Raw genomic sequence first — 25,185 nt, forward strand, 5'->3', positions numbered from 1 at the left:
TATTATACTTCATGAGCTCTTAGGGTGGCGATTTAAAAAAAAAAAGGTTAATGACGGTTAACATGCTTGCAAATAAAATATCGCGTGCACACAATGACTTTGACCGACTATCGTGAACTTTATTTAATTAAATTTGATTATCAAGTAGAGACACACAAATGGTATTACGCTTCGTTAAACCGGATCATGATTTGTTAAAAGCGAATAAGCAAAAAGCATATAGGTACATCAAGATATCAAATAATAATAATAATAATAATAATATTATAAAATAAAATTATTTTCTCAAAATTCATTATTATAAATTTAAAATAAATTTATATATTTGAAACATTTTTATTTAACGCAGCTCATTAATCAGCAAATTATAAAAAAAATTTTTTTTTAGGCAAAAAATTATAGAATTTTTATTTTAAAAAATTATTTCTTTAAAAATCATTTATCATAAACTTTTGCGTACTTCAACTTCGTTTTATTTAAAAATTAATGTTCTTTTTATAAAAAAAAAACTAAATATTTAAACTTAAATCATTGTTAAAATAAAAAAATAAAATACTATTTATGCGAAAGGAATTTTTTTAGTCAGTTTATTATTCTAAATTTAAATTATAAATAATAAAAAAAACCAAAGAGTAAATTATTATTAAAATTTGCAAATTAAAAAAAATATATTAAATTAATTGTAATGATTATTATAAATGTAATTTCAAGTAAATTTCATCGAATTTTTTTCCTCCTCTTTTAATTGCATTTTATTGCTTCGACTTCTTGAATGTGTAAATCTCACGAACTGGACTTGCTAGTAAAAGGTATAAATGAGGAAAGCGAATGAAATAAGGGAAAGATTAAAGTTACTGGCAAAAAAGAAAATATATAAAGACTTGATGATATGGGGAATGGTTCAGCTTCCAAGAGAGAATGATTCTTTCAGGTCGTTTTCATAATTTACGAAACTGGTATAGTAAAAACTGAATACATGCGGTTAACGAGAATACTAGAACCAATTCTCCAACCACTTCTGGATTTTTAATCACCAGCAAATCGACTCTACTGCATCATATATATATTGTGTAGTTTCAAAATAATATATTCAACAACAATAAAATGTCAATTTATGTTTCTTTCATGAATTTGATGCACCGAAATTGTTTAGAACTCAAGGTTGGAATTTTTTTTTTTATTTCATTTTGACGAATTCAAATAGAAAGAAAGAAAAAATTTCTTGTATTTCATTTGGTTTAATGTCGGTGAAGTTCACAACGTCTATTATCAACGATTAAGAAAAAAAAAATTTTCCTATGCAAATTATTATTATTTTTGATCTACAAAATTTTTTGCAACGTTTCTTGATCAACAATTATTATTTGAAAAAAAATTTGTAAAAAAAAAATAGTTATTTTTTTAGTTTTTGAATCGTTGATCATAAACGCGTTGTAAACTTCACCGACGTTTGGTTTAAATAGATTTAAGTAATTGACAAAAGTATCTCTATAAAGAATTTTTGAATCCAAAGAGAAAAATCTTCTATAAGAAAAAATATAATTGATATAATTTATTAAGAAAATGTGGAAGTGTTAATTTGAACACGTGTCATCGTGATGGTTTTCGATCAATGACACTTCCATAAAGGCAGGAAGGAGAATCAAGAATCGAGTCGACGTAAAAGGTGACGATGTCGTCATTCAGATCGAAATATCGTCACACATACACATATGACCTCCCTTGTTTCACAAACACAAAATATAGCGAGCAATTGGCAAATGATTATTGCCCAGAGTTTCGAGATCTCCGCCTCCTAATAAGAGAAAATCCAGTTAAGATCGAAGCCTATTTTCAGAAATCAAAACCAAAAATGGTTAAGAAATAAAATGAAAAAGGTGAAAGTTGCAACATCATCATACTTTTATAATAATTTTAGGTTTTCAATTCAATAAAAGTCTATATTAACATTGACAAATTAAAAAAAAAATTTTTCTAATGAAACAAACAAATAAAATAATGAAAAAAAAATTATCACGCCTTTCATTAATAAATTCAAATTCCAAAATATACAAATAATTTTCGTTAAATCACCCAAATTCCATTCAAACTTTAAGAAAAGTAATAATTCTCTAAATTTAATTTTTCCCGGGAATTTTTTTTTAAATATTCACCAGACAAACGATTTTTATTACAATTAATGTAACGAAAACATCTGTCGTGGTTTGTCATATTATTTGCACGTCTCCGATATTGACTCGCGTTGAGTGATCCTGACAACAAAACCATTCAATGAATTTTAATTCCCCTATTGTCAGCAAATCGTCGCGGGAAACCGGAAACAAAATAAACAAAAGAATTTTATATATGTGTTCATTGAAAATATGCAAGTAACAATTTAAATAGTATACTTAAAATACGTATAAAATATTAATTAATTAATGTGAATTCCAAAAGAAAGTAATTTAAAAAAATAATAAATTCATTATTAATAAATAAAACAAATCAATTAAAATTAATAATTAAAAAATTTCTTAATCCGACAATTGATTTTCTATTAAAGAATTATGCATGACATAAGCGGGTCTTTTATTACCATAATTATTACAACCTTCATGTACAATGATTTCATAAATGTATGTTGTTTTACAATTTGAAATCGATTGACTAATAATTTACTAACATTATTTTCAATCTACAAGCAAATCAATCTATTGTCTAAATCTAAGAAAAAATGTTCTAAATGTCTATTTATAATCCTAAAATTTTGTGTACAATTTGAATGAAAAAAAAACATATATTCGATAAAAAAAAAAAAATTATAAAAAATTAATAAATAAAATATAATAAATTTAAACGGTAAGAAAAAATAAATTCTTTTTAAAATTGAGTTTAAAAAGAATTAAATTAATTAATTTAGACAATAATTTCAATAATAAAAACTAATTGTCAGAACAATAAATTAATTTGATGGTAATTATGGGTATAATTAACTGATGTATACTTAATAAATCAATTTGTATCAACAATGTGTGCAACTCCAGCTAACATTCAATACACATTCGTTAAAAGTAAACACCGAAAAATCAATTATTTTCCTTTTAAATGTTAGAAATAAAAGTAATTTCACATTTTAAATTTAATAATTATAAATATACGCACTACTTTGTATAATTTTAATTCATAAATCTTATATTTATCGTTCAACAGTTCATTTTTAGAAACACACAATAACAAACATAACCTATAATGTATTTAAAAATTCCTGTAAACAATCAACTATTCAAATGGAAATATTTATTAAAAGTATTTAAATGACTTGTACTACTAATGATAAAATATCTTACCGAGATTTCTTGCCTTTTTTCCTGTGAAATTCCAATTTAAAACAAAGAGTCCACGTGATATTGTCTCCCCAATACAAGTGAAGTTAATAAATACACTTTGCTTTTTCCGTTAGAAAAGGGAACACACATGCACTTTTAGTTACAGAATAAAGCTTTTAATTTCCTATGAAATTAAATCGTTTTTCTTTTCCACACACTGATATTCACACATTTGTTTGCAAGGTTAACATGTAAATTATTCGATGATTTAACACTGGTATAAAAAACCGGCTAAATAAAAAGACATATCACCGAAAAATTCAACTTAATATAAAAATAAAGTCAAGCAGTCAAACAAACCAAACTCGGACGTGAGCAGCAGAACACGTACTAAACACCAAGATCGCTGTGGTTTCGCTGTGTGGGTGACAGACAGTTCCAGAGAGGGGAATGTCAATGAGGAAGGAAGGAGAAATTTGCGCGGTAATAAATGTTTTTAAAACTCAATAAATTGTAAAATTTAGTCTTATATTTTCATTTTCTTCTTCTAGTGTTCCTTTAAAACTATTGCTATATTTAAAAAGAAAAATTATTGCATTTGCATTGGGGCAAAAAATTTGAAAATAAAAGATAAACTTAAGTTTATCTTTTATTTTAACAATAATAACAATAACAATAACAATTGTTATCGCATATTATTTAATGGGAGAAAGATTAGAGTATCCTCTGTAAAAAGGTGTAAATAAATACATGTTAACAATTCATTTTGAAAGAAATCTGTTTAAAAAAATTTTTAATTCAAATGAACAATGCTATGCAACAATGTTACATCCGTTTTCGTTTCTTAAGTTGGGGATACTGGTCACTACATCTTTCGAACGCAGCGCTCAACGTTCGTGGCTTTATTTAGAAACTGTATTTGTTTATGACTATAACGCAGAATAGAAACGTAACCGGAAGAATAAGTTAGAGAAGGACAAACAATATCTATTCTTCTTTAACGTATGGGAAAAGAAAGGAAGATAGAATGTCGCGTAAACTACTCTAAAACTACCCAACCTTGGTTAATGTCACCGGTGTCCGGTTACCGTTACAGGTTGTGATTGTTGTATATTTAGTATTATTTAAAAGTGAGAAATTATAATTAAATATATTTAAGTGAAAATATACTTTTCCTTGGAGAGATAATTAAAACTAACAAAATGGCATTCAATGAGACTGATGTCTATTATCCAAATTCATGTTACGTTTGCCGCTGTTTTGGCGAAAATGTTAGTTTAAAAAGATGCGGTGCATGTGGCATGATTAGTTATTGCAGCAAAGCACACCAAATAAAAGATTGGGCAAATCATAAGGAATTTTGCAAAGTTTTGTGTCAAATAATGAAAGAATGGAAAGTGGATAATTTATTTCAAACACTGAAAGATAAGAATGTTACGATGAATGAAATGCAGAAAATCCTTTCTAAGCGCTTAAAAAAAATGTGCATGTCCAGTGAAAAATCAGAAACAGTAATTAAATTTGATATGTTTCGTCTCAGAAGGAAGTTACAAACAACTGGTTTTGATTTATTTGTAAGCTAAAAAAATATAAAAATATTTCAATTCGTTTAAAATTAATTTTTATTGAAAAAAAAAATTCTTTTTTCAGGATTTTTTGATATTAAGAATTTCCGAATTACTAATGAGGCCACTAAAATGTCTTGAATTTGATATGATAGACAACCCAAGAGTTTGTGCGGTTTGCTTTGAATGTAATCCTAAACTTCTTAAAAATTGTACGAAATGTCCTCAATCCAGCTTTTGCGAGATTCACATAAATGATCCAAGTCATGAGAATGTGTGCATTAAATACTTATCAATATTTTATTTACAAAATAAATCCTATGCAAATATTGTTGAATCGATGTCGTACATAAATGAAGATATGAAATTACCATTGCAAAAAAACGTTGAAAAATTGCCAAATTCAATGATGCAATTTTTTGAAAAATATTTTTCAAATGTTCCATACAATATGTTAGAAATTGAAAAAAGATTTGCATTTGACTCTTATTTTTCAGAGAAATATTCTATTCCACTGTCAATACTTTTTGCTATGGAGAAATTAAATCTCAATTTGGATTCTATGTTAATTCATGTTGTTGGCGCACATATACGTGAACAAGTATTTTCATATTGGGAAACAATATTGCACTATTTGCCACAATTACGTAAACTTACATTAATTTTGATTGGACCTGAACTATTTCCGTTTGATGCGAATGTGCAAAATGTGTGCAAACTCTGCGTGGAAGATAAAAGACAATTGATTATCAAAAAATATGCGACAGAATATCATAATTATTGTAGCAGTAAAAATTTTGAAAAGCCCGATATGATTGCTTGTTTTAATCCAGGTTTTCACGCTTATTCGTCTTGGAAAAAATCTATAGCAGTTTTTAATAAAGGACAATGCCCATTGATGGTAACGAATTTCAATCAAACAGAGGGTATTCAGGATAAAGACTTTATTGATTCTAAATATTCTTCTGCGAAATGTGTTTTCAATGATTACAATCCATTCGCTTGTCTTCATTATATAAGGTCGAATATTCGTTACAAAATTAATGCCATCAATGAATTTATGTTTATTTACGAACATTTTGGCTACAAATAAGTTTTCAAGTAATGTCCTCTTTTAATAATATTCCAGTCTTATAAATAAGAGTTCTTAAGATCTGTGTAATATTGTTAAACATTTTTTTTTAATCTTTTTGAGAATTTTTAAGTATTTATATGTCAAGTTGTCTGTGAAAGTAATAATTATTTTTTAAAAATAATTATCCAAATGCTATTTTTTTGTTCGTTTCATTATTTAAAAATGATTCACGTATTTAAGAAAAATTTAAACACTTGTCAACTTATCTTTAATAATTTGATATTATTTTAAAATATCAAGTAATTTTAACGTATATTACTACTTTATATAAACGGTCTTAGTTTACTTTTTGATTTGGCCCGCCCAACTCTGATATCTATCGATGTACGACATATCGATAGACTTATTTCGATTATTTACAAAAGGCGCTAAATTTAAAAATAAATACGAATTTCCATGTAAATGAAAATAACAGTAAATGATTTATGTTATAAATATTTTTATTAAAATTATTAAATAATAAAAAAATACTAATATTTTAACATTAAAATGTCATAAAATTTTTAAAATTATTTTTGAATCTAACTACATATTTTTATCGATAAGATGTAAAATAGACATATCGTCTTTTTCTAATGTCCATCGTTTTAAAAGCTTTTCCAGTGTCTTGGCGTTAGTCTAAAGAAAATAATATTTAATTAAAAAATTGTAATAATCGTAATTTAATTAAAGGACTATAAAAAAATAGAATTTAATTGACTTACTTCATTTGAACTATGTTCAATAAAATTTAATTTTTTAAACATTTCCGCTACGTCGAGTAACCAAAACTGAGTGGATATTTTCACAATCCATAAAGAAGGTTGTAATTTTCCTATTACCAAGTTTTGATTTGAAGATTTTTTTCTAAAATAAATATTTTCAAAAAAATTTATTCCATGAAAATTGTATTTTTTTGCGTTATATACAAAAATTTACCTATAGAATTTCTCAGTGAGACTTTTGATGTTAGTTTCCATTTGTGTTGTTGTTCTTATTTTCATAGTTTCTTTTGTTTTATTTACTTCTTTATTATTTGCTTTCATAATATTTAACATTTTCAAAAGTCTTTTTTTGTTTTTCTCCTTTTCTTGCTTTTCTTTTTTTTCTCTTTTCAATGACAATTCTTCTTGATTCATTCTTTTTTGAGCCATTTCATAATAATTCGCCCTTTGCTCATGACTCATTTCCTTCCAACGATTTGTAAGAAGATTAGCAATTTGAGGGACAGACATTTCAGGATTTTCTTCCACAACTATAATTTGTATTAAAAATCGTCGTTTAATATAATAATAATAATAATTGTATTAAATAAAATAATTAATAATTGACAAATAAACTAAATTACCTTGTGATCGTACTTGTGAAAAAAATATATTAAAACCAGTTAAACTACTTGGTCGGTCCTTTTCATTTAATCCAGCTACTTTGACTTCAGTGCCTGCCTAAAAAGAAATAAAATTTTCTATTTTTTGAAATCATTTTTAATTAGTTTTATTTTTTTGTAAAATTAATACCATCAATCCTGAAACATGTCCTCGACTCCAAGAATTAGGTGACGGTTGGATTAAACTATCATTCGCGAAACTATCTTTATCCAATTTAAAAGATATTTCTCCAGTTTGAGAAGTGTCTAGACTTAAAGTACTCTGTTTCAAAGCAGGTTTTGATTTTTCTGACTCCATATTAAAGTCTAGAAATTCATCTAGATTAACATCTAATAACAATGGATCTATATCATCCATTGACTCAGAAGTTAAATCGTTTGATTGTAATGTTTCTTTAGAAAATTCTTTGCTTAATTGTGAAAATTCCTCCCCAAGATCGACAACTGGTAATTGAGACAAAGTTTCCGTATCCATAGGCATTTCTTTGGTTACAGATTCATTGGAGACTCTCTTATTTCTAAGTAATTCTTTGCTTCTGCAATCAAACGTTTCAATATTTATTTTTTATTTTATTAATTTTTTAAAATATAAATATTAATTATAAGTATAAATTAACCTTCTGGATGTAACACTACGCCTTCCTTTCATTTCATTATCGCTATTTGAGTCTGATTCACTTAAAATTGGGTCCTTTATACTTAAAATCATTGGTGATATCGTATCACTAGATTCATTGTCAACTAAAAAGGAAAATAATGATAAATATCAATGAAAATGCAATTTAATTATTCCTTAAAAAAATTACTTTAAATTCAGTTATCAATATTTTCTTACTAGATAAAAATTTTGCATTGTCCACAATATCACCAGTAGATGATTTTCTATTAAATTCCACTTTGCGTTTTTTACATGCAGGCCATTCGTTTTCTTTGTCTGCGATACTTGAATCTCTATTATTTTTCTCATCTGAATAGGTATTATCGTTAATTGAAGCTTCTTTTAATTTATCATTCTCAGTTTCTGGAAATATATCCAATTGGTAAAAATTCATCACAACTGATTCGATAAATTCGATTATTTTACTCTGGAAAATTGAAAATAATTTTTAATTCTGTAATTTCAAAAATTATATTATTTTTACAACAATTATACTGTTGTCAAATATGTTTGATTTTATTTTCAGTAAATATTTTTTAAAATTAATTATTATATTATATTTTATTTTTAATATAGAAACCATTATTAATTACTATATATTATTTATTTGATAAATTTTTATACAAATACCTCGTTTTTTAAAAATCCTTTAGTCTTGTTTGGTTCTAAATTAATATCTATATTTGAAGGGTCTACTTTTATGTTTATAAAAAATATACAATTTGTTAATGTGATTCCCTTCTTTAAATAATACTCATTAATCTTCTTATTTAAGAGCTAAAAAATATAACATTGTGAGAAAAATTAATTTTTGTCATTTATATTTATTAATATAGAAATTTAAAAAACAATTCTCTACCTTTTGTAATTCTTTATAGACAAGAATTCTATTGTTAACAAAAATAAATTGAGATTTTGATTGACAAATTAGCGTTGGTTCTGGAAGATCTATTTTTGGTAGCATTAATTGAATTTTACCCTGTTGAAGAAAAAAAATAACAATTAGACTATAGAATCGAAAAATCCGAAAAATGTTTCTTATTTATGTTTCATAAGTTTTAAATCAATGTTATTAGACAGTAAATATTTGTATAGCGAACCTCGGAAAAAGTTTTCTCAATAAATTCCAAATTAGACGACACATCTTTTCCCAAGACATTTGTAATTGATTCAATTAGATTATTGGCAATTGGTTTTATAAATACAATTTGTTTATTCAACCTATAAGTAATTCGAAGATCAGGATGAATAATTCCAAAGCTTTTTAACAGAACTTCCAAATATTTCAAATCCTGATTTGCTCTTCTCGAATTAAGTAAATTTTGTCTTCTAACGGGTAAATTTTTAAATAATCCTTTAACCTGAACAGTTGTACCTATAATAATAATGACAATTAGAAGGAAATAGAATAAAAATCGTTATTTTATTTTAAATACAAAAGTAAGTTTTTCGGACCCACTGATCTATGACAAGGTTCCGATTTTGAGATATTCCCTTGTGAGTCAATATTATATAAAGTTGCAATCTCTTCATTTTGTGATTTTGTAATAACTATAAGCTCTGCAACTTCACTTAAAGCTTGAAGAGCTTCTCCTCGAAAGCCATATGTATACAGTTTAGCTTCAAAATAAATTTTTTATTTAAAACACAATTAATACAGATGGTAAAAATTATATTTAAATAAATTACTGACCCAAGTCTTCGAAATTATTTATTTTTGAAGTATACGATGACAGTGCCATAAATGGAGCATCTTCTTTTGAAATTCCAGAGCCATCGTCTTTTACTTCAATATTTGTTAATCCATCATCAGACTAAAATACAATTAATTTAGTTTCATAATATATATTTATCAATAAAATTTAAATACAAGAGTATATAATAGTAATTTAATCCATATTATCAAAAAAATTTAGATCACAATGCAAATATATGACAGTTTTTCTTTTTTTTCATAATAGCAGTTATTAAATTAATATATTTAAAAACATACAAGGTTAATTTCAATATTTTTGGCACCGGCATCAAGTGAATTTTCCACAAGTTCTTTAACAGCATAGGATACTGATGTGATAACTTGGCTTGTCTTCAAAAATTTTACAGTACTTTGATCTAATGCTGTGATTGTCATTGTAATTATTTAACACTTTATAAGTTTATATAAAATAAGTTTAACTTGGTCAAAGCAGAAAGAAAATAAAAAACTAAACACAAACAATTCAGACGCATCTGCGCATGCTTTATGAATGGCTAGGTATCACTAGCGGCAATTTCAAAATTAAATATAAAAATTATATTTATTTTTAATATATTTTAATGAAAATATATTTCTAATATATTTATTTCTAATTTATATTTGTAAATTTATCTTGTCAAAAAATTAAAAAATAGCATACAATTTAGCAAATTTATACATTTTCTTAATTTTCTTATTTGCGTAGTGTACATAAAATTACATATATTTACGTATTTTACGAGACTTCTTCTGGTTGGGTGAAATTTGGCGCTTCTACCCTACTAATCAGCTTATCAACCAATTAAGATACAAATAGAAATTTCAAAATAGATATAGAGATTGTAACTGCATTTTTTGCTTAAAACAATATGGCGTCGATTTGCTGTTTCGAGTGTTGTTGATAACATCTAATAATATCGTGATTTTTCTCGTCAACATTTTCCTTAAAGTAATTATACTATTTGCTGTTCATATAATAAATTAAGAAATATTTTTGGAAATAACAATTAATAATTAAGAAAATAAAAATTAAATACGTTTCGACTGTTATACGACTTGACTACAATCATTGCTGTGTGAAAACAATTGATCAAGAAGAAATTGTTAGAAATTTTCAGTCTTTTGTTTGTGTCAGTAAATATATACGCGAATAATTTGTTTTTTTTTAGTTCTTGGTGATTGATTTAAAGGTTGGTTTGATGTCGAATAAAAATCAGAAGGTTATTTAAGAGACGAAGTGATCGCCACATTCTTTGGTCGTGCGTTGATGAAGAAATGTAAACACCGAGGAACTTCTAATAGGTAAATTTTTTACAATTTTCCACTTTTTTTGTCTTTAATGAACAATTGTACATTATGCAGAAAAAATAATTTTATCTTTGTCGTTAAATTTCCATATGTATTAGAATTTTTGAAGATATTGTTTCGGTGATCAAAGCGAATTAAAAGAATGATAATAATTGCGTTTTTGTGATTTTACAGCTGATCTGAAATTTATACAGAACAATTTAGATTTTTCAAAATTCCGATTATTGCAAAAATATTGTAGTTAAATTCTTTTGAAAAATTTTGGTCGAATTACGGTACAAAGCTAAATATAGTAGTGAAATTTAACATAAATTTAGAAATTCAAGATAATGATTACAAAAATGTTAAAACGTGTTATTTTTCAAAAAATTAGAAATTTAAGAAATGTTTTTGCAACTTAAGTTGAAGAATGTAAGACAAAATTTTTTATTTCTATCATTTAAAAGAAAATAAAATTTCTGTCGTGAAAACAATTTTTTTTTTAAATTTGTGACAAATTTTAATATTTTATATGAATCTATTTTATAGCAATTTTGTTATCCCTAAATTTTTGAGAAAAATTGTGTGCTTAACAACAATAAGTGCTGTGATTATACAGCCAATAGACCTTTTCATGCTGATCATTCTGTTCTCTTCCATTTTATGCGTCATTGTATACGCTAGATAAGAACAGAACGATCATCATGAAAAGGTCTATGGTATTTATTATTTATTTTCATTTGAATGCAATTTTTTTTCGATTTACAGCTACAATTTTCTCGGAGGGAAATCATGAGTTCTGAAATTGTTCCTGGAGGAGATCATATACGGCCTGACAATAAGTGCAGTTTAATATGTAAGTTTATTAAATTTTTTTCAAATTCTTTTTTTAAATTTAAAAATTATACATTACTCAGGGATTTTTTAGGTAACTGATTACGAATAGATGTGATATCAGTTTAGAGAAATTAAAAATGGCAGATCTAATATGGCGGACGAATCTAAGAATGTTTCAGAAAACAAATTGTGTACTTAAATTTTTTAATAAATTTTTCTATTTTTTCAGTCCATGTCTATATGACTTACTGAAGGACAGGAAGGAGGATAATAAGGAGGATGAAGAAAAGCGGTCCCTGCATATTGACGTACTATTCAAAATAATGTCCTTTTTGAAGAGTATGGCAGTATAGCTCTCGGCCTCTGCAGAAGTGCAAGCAAGAATGAGGGATCTTCGAGAGTGGCCCCGAAATGATAATAATTCAGCCATCGCTGCGATGAGGAAATCCGCGATCGGTGAGTTGTTTTTTATTTAAATCTCTTCTCTGTTTGAGTCAATATTGTATCTCTATAATTAACTGGAGTTCCAGTGTTTATGCAAATTTATTTACATATTTGCGTTACAAAGTTGTTTAAACTTTTACTTGTTGATTTGTAAAATTACACCGTTTTACAGGGAAATTGCCAATCGAAGAAAACATTTTTTTTTTTAATTAATAGGGGAGATGTATGCAGGTTGAGACAGTTGATATTATATTAAATTTTGTATTTTTAAAAATAATTACTATTTTCTTAGGCAATGTTGATGCTCTGACCAATACTTTTTGCACGACAAATAAAACTTTTTGTTAAATTTTTATAATTTAATTTCCCCCCAAAAAAAACCCCCGTCTCAACCTGCATACATCTCCCCTAGGTGTTTTTTGAGTAAGAAAAACATATTTTAGATTTTTTCCTTCGTGCAATTTTGCTGAATCTAAAAAAAAACACATTTTCGAGGTGTGATACTTGTCTAACTTCTGCTAATTTTTTTTAATCCAAACAATAAAAAAAAAAGTTCCTGTTTTAAATTTTTTATCGATAGTCTATTTAATTACGAAAATTTTGAGTCCAAGTAGAGCACAATCGAATGAGAAATAAAAATTCTACACTAGATTTAGTGAAAAAAAGAATTTTTTCATTTTTAGTAAACCTCTCAAGTGATTTCGATCTAAATTTCTTTTGTATTAAAAAATTTCTTTGATAAAAATTTAAATATTTTTGATGATCATGTGACAACGGTCCACTGTCAATTTTTTTAGAAAAAAAAAAATTATCTCAGATTTATAAAATTTTGTCTAATTATTATTAATTATTATTTCCGGGTTTATTTTTAATCTGATACAACTTTTACGAATGCTGAAAAAACTGAATTAAAAACTGATTTATTTGTTGAAGTAAAAGTTTAAAGCATTGGTTATTAAAATCATTGATAGTTGTAGAATGATTGTTAAAATCATTGTTAATTTAAATATTATTAGTATAAGAAGCTGAAGTATGCAACGTTTACGATAAACGAGTTTTAAAGAAATGATATTTAAAATGAAAAATTCTATAATTTTTTTGCCTAAAAAATATTTCTTGTAATTTTCATTAATAAACAAATTATAAAAAAAAAATTTTTAGGCAAAAAATTATAGAATTTTTCATTTAAAAAAAATTTTTTTCTTTAAAATTCGTTTATAATAAACGTTGCGTACTTCAGCTTCGTTATAATTACCTTAAATTTTTTATATGAAATAATATATTTTTAAAGGAGTAAGGGGTGAAACTATTAATTTTATTCGAATTATAGAAAATTGTTTATTGAGCATAGAATTACATGTTGTAGTAATAATGATAAAAATGTTGATGATACTAATGATAATTAACGACATATGTTTTAACATATAAAACTATTGCCGAACTTACGCTTAACAGTACATTCGATTGACTTGACTAGCATATTAGAAGCAATAACATTTCAATTGCATTAATTGAAGAGAAAATAAAGCATATATCGAGGAATCCGATGAAAATTATCACGTAAAAATGAACAATAAAAAAAACTTTTAATAAATTAGCTACAAAAAAATATACAATTGAAAATTAGAATACATATTTCTTTTTTTACAAGCATTCAAAAGAATTATTAAATATAATCCAATAATTCCTCATTAAAAACATTTAGTCGTCATCGAGTTGACTCGATTTACATATATATGTATAAAACAAATGGCTGATTTGCATATATATAAATCTTTTAAGTAAATTGAAACAATGAAATAAAAATCACCATCTCTACAACGAGCTTAACGGCAGTCTCTAAATTGAAAATATATTTTAGATTACTTCTGTGGGGGGGGCCAAATCAGCCTTGGCCTGGTCCAATTTAAAGAGGTGTTTTCTTTTTCATATAAAATTGTTTAGTTTGTATTTTTTTTTTTTTTTTTTTTTTTTAATGTATACAACTTCCACTAAATATGATTCTTTCGTGTAAAATACAAATTTCTTACACGAATTCCTACAGTTTCATCACGTCCCCATAGACAGTACTTAAAATAAATCCCTAAACTAATCTTCCTCATTTTTCTATATTTCTAAAATTTTATCATTATATTTTCGAGACTATTCAAGTTAGCTTAAATATCAAGACCATTTCATTTTCTTTTCTTATATCGTTGATTCACATTTTTCTCACAAAAAAAAAATTTCTAAATATTTGTATAGGGTTTATCGAACACGAGTATAATTGTATTATCTCAAGTTCAAAACTTCCTATATCTAAATTTCTCATCAAATTAGAATACTGATTGAGTGAGCAGATTTCTCAAATACTTGATATTCTCTCTATATGTTTTTTTTTTTTAAATAAATCTTGTTACATTTTTTTAAACGTTATTTTTAAAGATATAATCTTTTTAAATTAATATATATATATATTTTTTAAATTCTCATTATAAATGAGAAAGTATTTTTTTCAATTCATTTTATCAAATAAACTTAAGAGCATTACACAATATTTCGTCGAAAAATTATGTTTGCTTGATTGTTAGTTTCAGCAAATAACTTTTATATTAAATATTTTGTATAAAATGTAGTTTTTGAATTTTACTGCCGACGACAGAGATATTAAAAATATTTATATTATATATTTTTAAAAACTGCAATTTTCATTTTAATCGTAAAATTGAGACATTGAAATTGATCGATTTGTAAATTTTTATATTAATCGCGCGTACTTATAAAAGTTTTACACAAAAAAAAAAAGACAAGATTTTTGTTCGCTTGTATCAGGGATTTTTTTTAATTTTATTAAATCGATAGGTAATCATGAAGAGAAATATTATATTATTATCTCTTGTGTAATGATATCATGTAGAGAAATATTATATATTATCTTCATTCTAAGTATTGATATTAATAGTTAGATCAATTACTTATCGATAAAATAGATTTCCTTGTAGTTTGCGATATATCTATTCACGTCAACTATATATTATTAATGATTTCCGGAAGATTGCATTGAAACGTTAATATAAGTTTAATATAATGTAGGTTGATGAACTCACAGTAAAAATCGAAATTTTTTTTTAAACACTCATTTTTCTGCATATAGTTAGTGATCATTGAAGGTTGAAATCCGAATTTCGGATATGTAATTGTATTTTTTTTTTCGTACCAATGCCGCAACCCTGAGCTAATGCTGATAAAAAAAGTACTGAGAACGGTTTGAAATTGGTTTATGAATTGGTTTTTGGCCAAGCGATCTTTGCGTCTATTCGCTTAAACGCAAATAGACAATGTGACAGTTCTTGAGGTGATTCTTGATCGCCAAGTAAAGTTTCTGAAATTTTAATAAATTATTATATTATTATTCAATATTATTCTTAAAAAATAATTATTATAATTTTTCATTACAAATTACGTCCAAATTATTTCTATCTTAAAAAGTTAATTAGATAAAATTAAAATTATGAACGAGAATTTAGTGAAATAAATACGAAGCTGAAGTACACAACGTTTATGATAAACGATTTTAAAGAATTAATTTTTAAAAATGAAAAATTCTATAATTTTTCTCGAAAAAATATTTCTTGTAGTTTTCATTAATCAACAAATTATAAAAAAATATTTTTTAGGCAAAACATTATAGAATTTTACATTTTAAAAAATTATTTCTTTAAAAATCGTTTATTATAAACGTTGCGTACTTCAGCTTCGTAAATAAATAAAATTGTAATTTCATTGTTTGATTAAAAAATATTTAAACGTTATTTTTAGATATTTTTTTTTTTTACTATTTTCCATTTCTACTTTATTTTTGATTTTTTTTTCCATTGATTTTATTGTTCTTTAAGTGTGATAGTTAATTTATTTTCACAATTGAAAATGATGCTTGAACAACTGTTGACAATATTAAAATGTTATTTTAAAACTATATTTTTACATATAGTTAGTGAGATAATTTTGAAAATATTATTAGGAAATAATGTCTCACCTTCTCCTTGAACAAGTTTAAAGAGGCCATAATCCTGGGGATTTGTACATCTTATTTTATGCGCGAGAATGCGGCATACGTCTCGTGTACTCATATTTGGCCGTACAGGAAGTGTTTTTGTATTGAGAGAACCATGAAGTTCGTCTGGAACGAGGATTCGCAAAACTGATGAACAGTCTGGCGATCCGCAACCCTGTAAATCGTTATTCATAAAGTTTTTTCCTTTTTTTTGGAATATTTTTTTTTATATATTAATGGTATACTTTTTTTAGCTTTTTTTTTTAAATTTATACGTTCTTATTTACGTTTTTTAACGTTATACGATATATTTTTTTTTAACCTTATTCGTTTTAGTAATTTACGTCATTGAAGAGTTTTCCTTATAGGATAATAAATTTTTTTAGTCGTTTGAAATATTCTTAACCTACTTACATTTAAAGTGGACATAGTTCCCTGACTAGACTTGAATGTTTTTAGAACGTGTACAGCGCTAGAAAGAGTTGTTAAATAGTATCCACCTTCTCCGGTAAGGAGAGATGGATGCAAAAGACCCCACATATATTCGGCCTCAATTTCAGCGTCGATTACTCTTCCTTGAACCAAAACCCAAACGAGAAGTGGAAGCAGATCGTCTGCTCCCAAGGTGACATGTCTACCAGAATTCGATTGTTTTACCTATTATCGAAAAAAAAAAAATTTTTCCCATTATTTTTCTCTGCAATTTATAGGATGGAAATTTATAAATGGAAAAATATTGTTTTTTTCTTTGAAAATTAAACTTACAGAGTTAAAAATTGCAGAAATGGCCGAAAGAAGATTTTCTAATTTGTCCAGAGGAGAATCAACTTTTTGCAGACGTTCAATGTATTTTAGAATTCGTTCCAAGTTTGCCTCCGATGGTGGAATGATCTTAGGCTGCAAAAAAAATAATAGTATTTTAATTTTCAAATCGATTATGTCAAACTTATTGAGATTTAAATGTTAAATTTATAAATGCATTTTCTTTTTTAATATTTAATTTTCTAATTTTAACCAAAATGACTCTTACCCTCACTCCAAGATCTTGAATGTGCTTTGCTTGGGCGAATTGAATACTCTCAGCAAGAGTGTTAAGAGATTCATTCGCTGCATAATGATCGACAAATAATTGATAGACATGCTCTCGAAGAGGTCGTACAACAAGACTCATCATTACTTCTTCCAGAATGGCATCCAAATTGAGAAATTCGTTAGCTTTTAGTTTGAGTCTCTCTTTTTCGACTTCCTTTTCAAATTCTCTTTCACCATGTTTCACTAAATAATTTTTCATTCCCGACATAAATTGTCTTATATTCCTCATAACCACATGAGGACTTGCTTCTTTTCCCTCCTTGGTGCATTGAATGAAATTTTCAATATTTTGAGAGAATGTTGTACTTTTGTCGAGTGCCAGTTGAAGGGCGTATGTTCTTATAGACGATCCTGTTCCTCCAGCTTCTCGATTTCTTAACGATTGTAATCTTGGTGGTGCTGAAAAAAAGTTATTTTATTATTATTATTAATATTTAATAATTAATTGTTAATAAATAATTCCCTGTAAAATACAATGAATATTGTAATTAATTTAAAGTAGATATAAATTAATTTACTTAAAATTTATAATATTTTAAAGCTGTAAAAATTATTTTTGTTGTTGGGTAGTTATTTTTAATTTTTTAAATTTACAAGTCATTTTAGTTTCTTTATTTTGTGCAATATTTTCTTAAGCCAGGAGAAATGAAGATAAAATTTGTTGACAGAATATTTTAACATTCAAATTGCTATTTATCGCGTTTTATCATGTTAGCGTAATGATATGGTAAATCACGGAAGGCAACTGATAACTGAGATAAATGATTTTCAAATTTTTATTAAAAAAAAAAAAAAATTTTACACAAATTAAGAAATTTTTGTAAATATACGAAAAAGTTATTGAGGATTTTGAATATTCTTACTTTTGAGTGACTCCATCGAACGTTGTAATTTAAGTCGAAGATTTTGAAACCACTTTCCGATCTTCTGCAAAATGTGACACGTTTTAAAGGAAAACTTTTTGTTGTCGACTTTGATTTCAACCGAGCAATTAAGCATAGTCATTTTTGATAAAATTGTTCCAAATTTTTTTCTTTCAATCGATATAAATTTGTTTCTTTATATGCGTATATGTTATTGCTCAATGGTGTTTCTTTTCTTCAAGAAGAAAACCATTTAAAAAATTGAAAAAATATTTAATACGAATGTACTTTTAAGACAAAAGTTCTATGAATAGTTTTTCTTCATAGTTTGAAATGAAATTCGCCTTCATTTGCTTTAATAAATAATTAAAGCATTAGGCATATGAGATATAATTTGATACAAGAAAATAGTGAATTTGATGAATGCACAGCCATGAAAAATCCAAAAATATTACTTCTTGTCAAATTGACAAAGATTTGACCAACTAGTTTATTGCAAATCTTGCTCGCGACCAGAAAGCGCGTTTGCTTAACAGTCGGCTAAATTTGACTTGTTCTTCCGTAAGATAGTCGAGAGTGGTTCTTGCCCTTGTAAAAGGCAGAGACTCCGGAAAGTCATAAATAGTATTCATAAGTGTCTCTTGATAGATACAGATTGGGAAAAATAATTAAAAACAAATTGGTTGGTTTTTTTTCGTAATTTGAAATTTCTAATTTAAATCCGATTAGAAAGTTGATTATTTTTTTCTAGTTTTTTCGAAAATTAGATACACGCACTTTTTTTTAGAAAATGAATTTGAAATTGAAATAAATTTTTTAAAAACACAAAATAAATGAGGAAAATTCTTTCCGCGAAGTTATACTAACCAATATCGGTTTCGAACTGACTTTATACCTCTTGTGGAAGCACTTCAGAGGTACGTGGTGGAGAGACGGATGGGGAACAATAAACACTTAAGCCGGAATGACTTTATCGCAATTGTACTTTAGATTCTGTTAAAGCCTGTCTGTCACATATAGTTCAAGTTGAATGACGAATATCTTTATTCTATACTTGTTTCTTTAGTCTGCACAAACTTTTAAAGCTATTGATAGTCTATTGCTGGGAAGCGTGCGATTTTACATCAGAAAATTGATAATAATATTTTTTTTTTTTACAAAAAATCTTGTCACAGCAAAAAACAAAATAATAGAATATTCGAATGAGAGAAAATAACAAATTTTTTTTAAGATATTGCATTTTAAAAATATATTATTACATATGAAATATTTGAAAGATGCAAAATATTTATCTTTTAGCTCATATATAGATAAATGTACATCAGATTTTGATTAAAAGGAGAAAATTTTTTCTTTTTTTTTTCTTTTTTTGAAAACTATTGTGAAATATGTTGATTTTTCGCCAACTTGGAAATTCCAAGTTGACAATATTTAGGAAAATGAGAAATTTAATGAGTAATAATCGGTTTAAAAAGAAATAATTTTTGTTTTTTAATTTCCTATTTTTTTTCGCGCATATTACAAATATTTTTTAATATAAAAATGTTTTTATATAAATTTGTTATTTTATTAAAATTTTTTTTTCTTTTGTAGTTTTTTAAATAAATTCACTTTTTTCTTCAATTTTTTGAAGTTGAAGTTCTATTAAAAGTTTTCTAAAAAAAAAATTGATTTTTTTTGAAATATCATATCAATAATTTACAATTGCGCTATCGGTATGAAGTTAATAAATATAAAAATGACATGATGAGTAAGGGTTACATTCTTTTAATTAAAGATACTTTCGCGTAATTAAAATGATTTGATAATTCTAAAATTATCAATTTCTACTCAAGTCTTTTATCGTTCATTGAACACATTTTTAATTCAAAAAATGGCGTAGTTATAAAAGACAATCTAAATGGAGTAAATGTTTTGAAAATAATCATACTCATTTGATAATATCCCGGAACAAATAATAATTGTTCATTTTTTTTCAATTAGAATACTCGATTTCTTAACTTCTTTATTTGACGTATATTACCAGATAAATAAATATAAAAATTTAAAATTATGATTGTAATGAAAAATTGAATTTTAATGTTTATCAAGCATAATAATAATAATAATAATAATAATAATAATAATAATAATAATAATAATGAACTGCAATTTTTTTATGTAATAACAAGAAAATCTCGGTGTCGATTTTTGAAATAAAGTGAAATATTTAGCTTAATTAGCTTAGTTAGGTTTTAATAGCTTTTTCTAATTAACACTAACGTGCGTTTCCTCTCATAACTAATGACTTTGACTTTCACTATAGACGTCGATTATATGTATGAATTGCTTTACGTATCATTATATCAATGTGAAATTAATTGCAAAATTTTCTTCATTTCTCTTGGTCCTATTAAATATATGTCTGAAAAATAATTTAGGAATTTTTTTATTTAATATTTCGAGTAGCAACTAAATATTTAATGATAAATGTGATAAGATAAATTTTTTTTTGAGTTTAATACTTTATTTTAATTATAATCTGTTGGATTGTACTTTGTCTGTTGAATTTTGAGAAATAAATAATAATTTAATATCAGATAATAAAGATATTTTGAAAATTAAATTATTTTTATTTTTTAATATTAATATTTGAATGCAAGTTTCTCTTTAATTTTATTTTCTAATTTTTTAATTTCACAAATTCTAAATCATTGATTTTTATAACAATAGTTTCTTTGTTTCTATAAATTATATATTTGGCAAAGTGTTTTATTTTGTTTGGATCATCAAATTGCATTTATTTATTAAATATTAAAATATAGAAATAATATATTGATAAAATTTAAATATTCAAAAAAAATTTCGTTATTGTCTCAGCTTTGAAAGATGAAGTTTTCAGTTTGATTAAAATCTCGAATAGATTGCAATAGATTTAAATTTCAAACAGTAATATTGAATAGAGAATGCAAATCAGAATGTCGACTCTTTTGCGTAGCAAACGACAACTGTGATTGGAAGAGATCAATGCACGAGTGAACTGTGTGTAAATGATTTACATTTACATATTGTGTATATATATCTCTCTCTCGATTGAGCAATTTTATTACTTCACGCATGCCAAAGAGAAAACGGCCAGGGGCAGTAGTTCAAAAATTTCGCGATTTACCATTATTGTTGACCTTATTTCTATTATCACATTCTTGATAATACATATATTCTTTTCTGATTAATACTTCCTATCTGGTTTCCCATCGTGATTTTTATTTCTCTTAAATTTGCCCTTTTTTTAATAGAAAGCACGATTATGATTATTGTTCAAAAATAAAAAAAAGAAAAATATTCTTTTTTTTTTTTTTAAATTATTGTGTTCCATTTCGATTAGAAAGTAGATCAAATTATACGCGCCAGTAATATTAATCATACGCTTCCTTTGTCGGTTTATAAGTCTTTAATTGCTACTTCTTTGTTGATTCTTCTACGCTCTCTTTAAACACGTGTTGAACATGAGTGCTTTATTGACACTGATGTTCATTTTTTTTAACCTTCCGAGGTGCGTGATTTTGCAGTCTTTTATCCTTAAGAGATAATAAAGATATATTTCTAGGCATTCGATGTGCAATATTCAGTTTGATATTTTATCATTTTATATTTTCCTTTACTGGACATAAGACACACGGTAAAGATTTAATTTAGACAGTGATAAAAAAAAATTATATAGGAATAGTAAAAATATTTACACAAAATAAGAAATTGTTATACTGATAATGATAATATTTTATTTTCTTAACCTTATTTTCAATGTATTTAGAAGCAATAAAAATAAATAAAAAATTGCTGCCAATTAGATTTTTAAAAAATCAATAATCAATGTAGACAATAAAATTCAATAATTTCCATTAAAAATTAGTATTTCGATTAATTTTCAGTTATTTCTAATTATTTTGTGATGTTTCAAATCTAACTCTAGGTAAAGACTTATTTCTATTTAATCAGAATATATTCGATTAATATTTATTGCATTACCACTGACAGTAAAGCATTTTGATTGAATGATAAGAAAAAAAATTTGATTTATTGTTAATTTCCCGGTTTAAATTATCTCCTAAAGATAAATTTTCATGTGAGAATGTATATATACTAGAAAAAATTATTGACTCACATAAAAGGGGATCCAAACGCTCTTTGAAACTTTTATTTCTTTTGATTCTTTCCACATCGCTCTCGTCTGTATCCAACAATGTTTCCCATTCGGAAGGATCGTAAATGTGATCCCTTTTCGATTCGATTGTACCATTCCTTTCATTTCTTCTCTCAACATTGTCATAAGACGAATTTCTATCACTGTAAACAGATTCCGTAGTATCCGGAGGTTTCATCAATTCAGGGTACCTGAAAAATTTGAAATTTAATTTAATTTCAATAATTTAATCATTTTAATTAATTAATTATTCAATTATTTGAATTTTAAAAAGGAAATAACTATGGATCAAATTAAAAAAATTCTGTTTTTTTTTGCTCTATAAATCGAGCGAATAATTGGAATTTAATGTTTATTTGTGCAGGGACATTACAAATTTATGTATGGTATAAAAAAATATCTACTGATTTCTCTGAAGAGATAGGAAACTGCGTGTCTTTTTTTTTTTTTTTAAAAACAGCATAAAAAGATAATAAATTGGTTTGCAAATATTTCTTGATACTTACCGCTGAAGAATGATACTCTGAACAGTTAAGGTGTTGCCAACGACACATTTATCACTTTCTTCATCCGGGAACTTTCCTGCCACGTTCTCAACTCCGCAATTCGCATCACAATCGTAATCAGGTTCATGTTCCTCGGCATCGTTTCCTGTGTAATTACAGTAAAAATTTATTTCAATTTACATATATACGTTAAATTTTATTGTTTCTTGGAGATTAGGTGAAAAGAATTTATTATTATAATTTCAACAAATGCGATTAAAGTTTCGAATTTAAATGAAGGCATTCGAACTTTTATGAATTTATCAATTTTGAGTTATAAATTCAATTTAGAAATTTCTTCATTTCTAAATTAATTTATAATTTCAATAAAAATTTCAAGTTACAGTAATTTTAAAGAACGACAATATTTCATATAAATTAGAAATTTTATTTTAAAAAAATGATTATCTCATTTTTATTACCAATAAATTCCCAACTGGAATCCACAGTCCAAGAGGTGTCAGTAAAAAGTTTTGTCTTAATTTTCGGGGGTTGAACGGGTTTTGCGGTGGGCAATTTTTTTATTTCCCTTGATCCTAATCGTTTTGCGAGATTATCCACTGAGGATGATATAAGTGGCGTTTTGTCTTCTGTTTCTTCATTTTCCTCCCAATCGATTGGATGAAGTTGATTCGCATTAATTCCCAATGGTGTTTGTAGCCATCCAGGTTCACTGTGGCGAAATTTGTTCGTTGCAGGATTATTTTTTGCTCGCCTCCTAGGTACAATAATTGCATTTTGAGTAATGGCATCTGCTGGTTCAGCATAAAATGGACTTCCATGTTTTGATTCTGGTGTCAGGGGACTATTGCTCTCAGATTTTGCCAAAATTAAACCTAATTTATTTCTTGGAGGCGTTATTGAGTTTGGACTATTTAACGAACTCGCACTACCTGAAAAATAAATGATTAAAATTTTTAAATTAATTATTTATTTTATTTACTTAAATCTTATTGTGTTAGTTAATGAATATTTTATATGGTTAATTTTCATTTATTTGATGTTCTGAGTTTTCAAATTATTAGGATATAATTTTTATAATTTAATTTTTATAGGTACTCAATTTAATTGTTCTTGGCAATTTTTATTTAAACAAATTTTAATTTAACTAAATTTGAATTCATCCTTATTTTTTTGTATTTAAACTAATGGTTATTTGAGTTTAAATTAATTATCTATTTAAATTTTAGTTTTTAATTCTAACTTATAGCTTTAATTTTAATTTAAAATTGTTTACAAATTTAAGGGGACGCAACATCTTTATTTTGACCTCTTCTATTTTTTATGATCGCAGAAAGTTATTATTTTTCATGCATCATTTCTGCCCTAAAAGTATACAGGGTGGTCAAAAAAAGAAAATCTTTATTTTTGATAATTTTAGAATTTAGTCTTTAAAAATTAAAATTTTTGAAAATTTGCACTGGTTTTACAATTTTGAATATTTTTCATCATCAATTTTTTTATACGCTCTGTTAATTATTCTCCACAATTAATCGTATGGAATTAAAATAATTTCATCTTTTTTTTCAATAAAAATTCTAAAATGATTAAAAAATAAGATTTTTTTTGATAACCCTGTACGTTTTTAGGTCTCAAATGATATAAAATAAAGGGGTCAAAATAAAGACGGTGCTTCCCCTTAATATTCAATTTTGATTTCCATTTGACAATTGAATTTTATTTTATTAAGATTTTTTACTTAAATATTTAATTTTAAATTCATTAATTTACATTAATCTTAATAATTAATTTTAATTAATAGATTGAATGAAACACGTAAAAAAATCTGGTTCTATAGACCGAATTCATTTCAAATCAGGCAGGCTGAATTTTTTCTGTGCTGAAAATTTATTTCTTTTAAGAAATTTTGTTTTTTTTAATGATTTTTAGACGACACGTATTTTTTTATTTAGCTAAAAACTGTTGTTTGTAAAGTTATAACGATTTTAATTTTTCAAGTTAGAAAAGTCATTTATCTTAAAATTAAAAAAAAAAACCTTTCAAGTGTGTCATATTTTTTTTAGACCAATTGGAATATTTAATTCTTTCTGTTTAGGTCTGAAAGAGCTTTCACTCTTCTTCAAAAATCCGGTAAGAAAATTAAAAAATATTGATAAATAACAAAATGGCAGCCATTTTA

The 25,185-nt window shown here is 25.6% G+C and overlaps 4 protein-coding genes and 1 long non-coding RNA gene across 13 annotated transcripts in view; 2 read left to right on the forward strand and 3 right to left on the reverse strand.

Annotated features, from left to right (window-relative positions):
• Positions 1-3,705, reverse strand: part of LOC127286954 (CDC42 small effector protein homolog) — a 35,279-nt gene extending 31,574 nt beyond the window's left edge. For both annotated transcript variants that reach the window (XM_051313625.1, XM_051313626.1), the window contains exon 1: positions 3,327-3,705. The gene's annotated coding sequence lies outside the window, so the exon portion shown is untranslated. The remainder of the gene's footprint in view (positions 1-3,326) is intronic.
• A 665-nt stretch (positions 3,706-4,370) lies between these two features.
• Positions 4,371-5,963, forward strand: LOC127286928 (uncharacterized). The gene is made up of 2 exons (XM_051313592.1): positions 4,371-4,879; positions 4,956-5,963. The coding sequence occupies exons 1-2, from the start codon at positions 4,508-4,510 to the stop codon at positions 5,961-5,963; spliced, it is 1,380 nt and encodes a 459-aa protein (XP_051169549.1). The 5' UTR covers positions 4,371-4,507.
• On the reverse strand, positions 4,956-10,239 carry LOC127286920 (PMS1 protein homolog 1-like). The gene is made up of 13 exons (XM_051313570.1): positions 10,023-10,239; positions 9,723-9,843; positions 9,485-9,649; positions 9,130-9,404; positions 8,889-9,008; positions 8,660-8,806; positions 8,207-8,456; positions 7,989-8,112; positions 7,502-7,907; positions 7,333-7,429; positions 6,924-7,239; positions 6,710-6,851; positions 4,956-6,623 (listed from the first exon to the last, which is right to left on the reverse strand). The coding sequence occupies exons 1-13, from the start codon at positions 10,158-10,160 to the stop codon at positions 6,531-6,533; spliced, it is 2,394 nt and encodes a 797-aa protein (XP_051169527.1). The 5' UTR covers positions 10,161-10,239; the 3' UTR covers positions 4,956-6,530.
• Positions 10,240-10,624: 385 nt separating this feature from the next.
• Positions 10,625-25,185, forward strand: part of LOC127286957 (uncharacterized) — an 84,743-nt gene continuing 70,182 nt past the window's right edge. The window contains exons 1-4 of one of the 2 annotated variants that reach the window (XR_007843815.1): positions 10,625-10,713; positions 10,934-11,066; positions 11,820-11,907; positions 12,118-12,344. This is a non-coding gene — a long non-coding RNA (uncharacterized LOC127286957). Of the gene's footprint in view, positions 11,067-11,819; positions 11,908-12,117; positions 12,345-25,185 lie in introns of both variants that reach the window. The other variant, XR_007843814.1, reaches the window with a different exon arrangement.
• Positions 13,657-25,185, reverse strand: part of LOC127286913 (protein sprint) — a 240,967-nt gene continuing 229,438 nt past the window's right edge. For all 7 annotated transcript variants that reach the window (XM_051313554.1, XM_051313552.1, XM_051313553.1 and 4 more), the window contains 8 exons: positions 23,468-23,938; positions 23,007-23,151; positions 22,462-22,691; positions 17,396-17,856; positions 17,131-17,262; positions 16,780-17,022; positions 16,348-16,540; positions 13,657-15,693 (listed from right to left, as the gene is read on the reverse strand). In XM_051313554.1, coding sequence (XP_051169511.1) covers positions 15,590-15,693; positions 16,348-16,540; positions 16,780-17,022; positions 17,131-17,262; positions 17,396-17,856; positions 22,462-22,691; positions 23,007-23,151; positions 23,468-23,938 — 1,979 coding nt within the window. In that variant the 3' untranslated portion in view covers positions 13,657-15,589. The remainder of the gene's footprint in view (positions 15,694-16,347; positions 16,541-16,779; positions 17,023-17,130; positions 17,263-17,395; positions 17,857-22,461; positions 22,692-23,006; positions 23,152-23,467; positions 23,939-25,185) is intronic.

This window comes from Leptopilina boulardi, unplaced genomic scaffold (genome assembly GCF_019393585.1).
Source record: "Leptopilina boulardi isolate dan_hultmark-lab unplaced genomic scaffold, ZJU_Lbou_2.1 LbouV2_366, whole genome shotgun sequence".
NCBI lineage: Eukaryota > Metazoa > Arthropoda > Insecta > Hymenoptera > Figitidae > Leptopilina > Leptopilina boulardi.